Source organism: Atta colombica, unplaced genomic scaffold (assembly GCF_001594045.1).
Source record: "Atta colombica isolate Treedump-2 unplaced genomic scaffold, Acol1.0 scaffold125, whole genome shotgun sequence".
In the NCBI taxonomy this organism is placed as follows: Eukaryota; Metazoa; Arthropoda; class Insecta; order Hymenoptera; family Formicidae; genus Atta; species Atta colombica.
In genome coordinates, this window is record NW_017259212.1 from 1,429,071 (window position 1) to 1,431,873 (window position 2,803).

General features: G+C 27.4%; 1 protein-coding gene across 1 annotated transcript in view; it reads right to left on the reverse strand.

Annotated features, from left to right (window-relative positions):
- LOC108694799 (protein unc-13 homolog D) overlaps window positions 1-2,803 on the reverse strand; it is a 20,294-nt gene that overhangs the window by 12,058 nt on the left and 5,433 nt on the right. Inside the window, 1 exon segment of the mRNA XM_018204467.1 lies at window positions 2,404-2,662. Coding sequence (XP_018059956.1) covers window positions 2,404-2,662 — 259 coding nt within the window.

Consider the following 2,803-nt stretch of genomic DNA (forward strand, 5'->3'; position numbering starts at 1 on the left):
TTTGCAATTGTCTTGACAATATACATTTGCTTTTCTAAAGGGACATATTCATACGACAGCAAATCAAATTGTTTTTCACTTAGCATCAGAGTACACATTTCTTGCATAACTCACCGAAAATTTTCAATATTAAAACTCTCTCTGTTTCTAATAATTTAAAACGGATTAATTGAAGGAAAACTCACTACTCTTTCTTGATTAATTAAATCACTCATTAATTGTATGTAGGAATATACAAATAACTTCACTGTGTTTCATTCTTCTAGAATGTGTCTCTTGACATAAATATATCTTGAGAATTGATTGTCTAATTAATTGAACAACAACAGTTAACGATAAAGCTAAAGAAGATAATCAGGATAATCAGCGTGAGAAGACAAGACAGGAACTTTACGAAGGCGAGCACCATACTGCCAGGAATAGATGGACCAACAGATCAGAGTCGTACATCGACTAGATGACTTTGTATTAGTGTATTTGCTAACGCACGAACACGTGGATCTCATTTCAGATGGAGTTTAACTGCTCGATTAAGCATAAGGCATAACATCCAAGTGTACAGAGAGTGTACAAACGGGTATTATCCAGAGAAAATTGCTATTGATTTTATATCAAAGTCTGACTTTGAACCTCCAGAATAAGCGATTGTTCTTGAATTAATAAAAATTTATTGAAACATTTTATTGCGTATGATATCATGCAGAATAAAATATATGAAAGAGTATATTCACTATTATATTAATGAATTTCTTGTGACGAAACTATTTGTGATTACAGAATATTAAAATAAAATATTATTCTGCAAATTGACTATAATTTATATAAATTAAATTAATATTTTTGTATTTAATCGATTACAGTATAAATAAACATAATGTATTAATAAAATAATTTAACATATTTCATATCAGACTTACACATTTTTCTTCTTTTATGTCCATTTTAGGAAAAAATGATTTGTTGACTTCGGTCAAACGCATTATTTTAAAATCGAGAGATTTTAAGGATAAAATTGAACAAAGAAAATTATAACAGCGTTTGGCATGGCAACGCAAGGGAGCGTCTAACTTCGACTAGTTTCCCTGCCAGACTGAGACCTTTGGAAAAATCAATATTGTTACCGGTCGTTCAATTGTGGCAGGACGTGCAACACCAGAAAATATGAAGTTCCGATCCCACGAACAGGAGCATAAATGATGAATGCTTATTATAAATACAAAAATTTAACTATGTTATGCAATAATAATTAAGAGAATATGCTTAACGTAGAATCATGCATAATAACAAGTTTATAAACAACTAATAAGTTTATAGCTGTATAATGCGTATTTATGAAGTTAAAATAATGACAAAATAACAAGAACTATTGTTTATTAAGTGTTCTAAATCTAATAAATTTTAATGTTTAAATTGTTCTAATATGTTGTAATAAATAGTCTTTACATGTAAAGAATTATTTTGTTAAAATATCTAAATATTTAGCCTAACACAAATTTAAAAATAATTTTATTCAACTAAATGATTAAATGATTAATGATCTAATGAAATGATTTAATGATTCTAAATGATTAAACTAGTAAATGATTAAACTAGCTCAAACTAGTTGCCAGAATATCAAAACTTTTTACATCATTGTGCATTATTAAGTGTTCTATATTATTTATTTTAACAATTTTATAAATTTTTTTCTATAATTTTTTTCATATTTGTATTTAGCTAATTTTTTTTATTTTATAGCAAAATCGTCCTTTTCGTGTAAAAATTTTTTCCTTTGTTAGAAATATAGATTATCTCGATAAGATAGATTTTAAGAATTTAATTTTATTTTAAAAAAATTAATGCAATTACCATCCTAAGTTACTTTCCCATGACAACGAATCTGTTTCAAATTAAACGGTACGGCTAGTGTACAATGCGTTATATAAAAGATCTTCAGAATTATAAGCAAAGTCGTTTTGATCTTGAACAGACTACCAGTTATCTATTGACGTAAGTAAAGCGGTATGGAGCTACTCGAAATATTTTCAGGCAACACTTCACCGTTAACTTCACTTGCCGTTAACATATGAGAATTCATTCTCTTGCCGAAAGTAGTCATTAATATTTCGAAGTAGATGTTGAAATAATTTATCTAGATTTAGAATCTCAAAATGGAATGCTAATATTGTCTCTATTAGAAGATCTATTATGCTTTTGGTTTTGACAGTGCATTATTGAACTCTATGCTTAAATTTGAAATCTGAATTAGTTATTTAATTTCACCGTTTATAATATTTTTAATCCGGCTTTAAAAAAAATAACTATTTTATTTTTAAAATTTAATTTATGTCTATAAAAATTTTGTATGGACTAAAATTATAATTTACCTCATATTAATAATTAGTTTAAGATTTTATTACTTACGTTTAAACCCATTGATTCGGCCAAAAAATTTCGAGCATGTTCATTTTCATCTCTATCACTGTCAGTTTCTAGCAAAGCTTCAGTTACTTCATCGATATTTTCTTCTTCATTCAAAGTGCTATCCTCTTCTTCTTCTTCTTGTTCTTGCATTTTAATCTTCTTTTCTGGAAGTGAACCTTCTGCTTGTTCCTGAGCACGAGCTTTTTCTGCGAGCAGCGTGCCGAGATTTTCGAAAAAGCCGCCATCTGATTCTTGTATTCTAAAATGAGACATTATTTTAGATTAATAATGAATTAATAGTTTCTGAACTTTAATTACAAAATTTCATATCTTATAAATATTTTTATAAAATTTTTTATAATATCTCTAAATATATTAACTAAAAAATATCCTAGAGCAC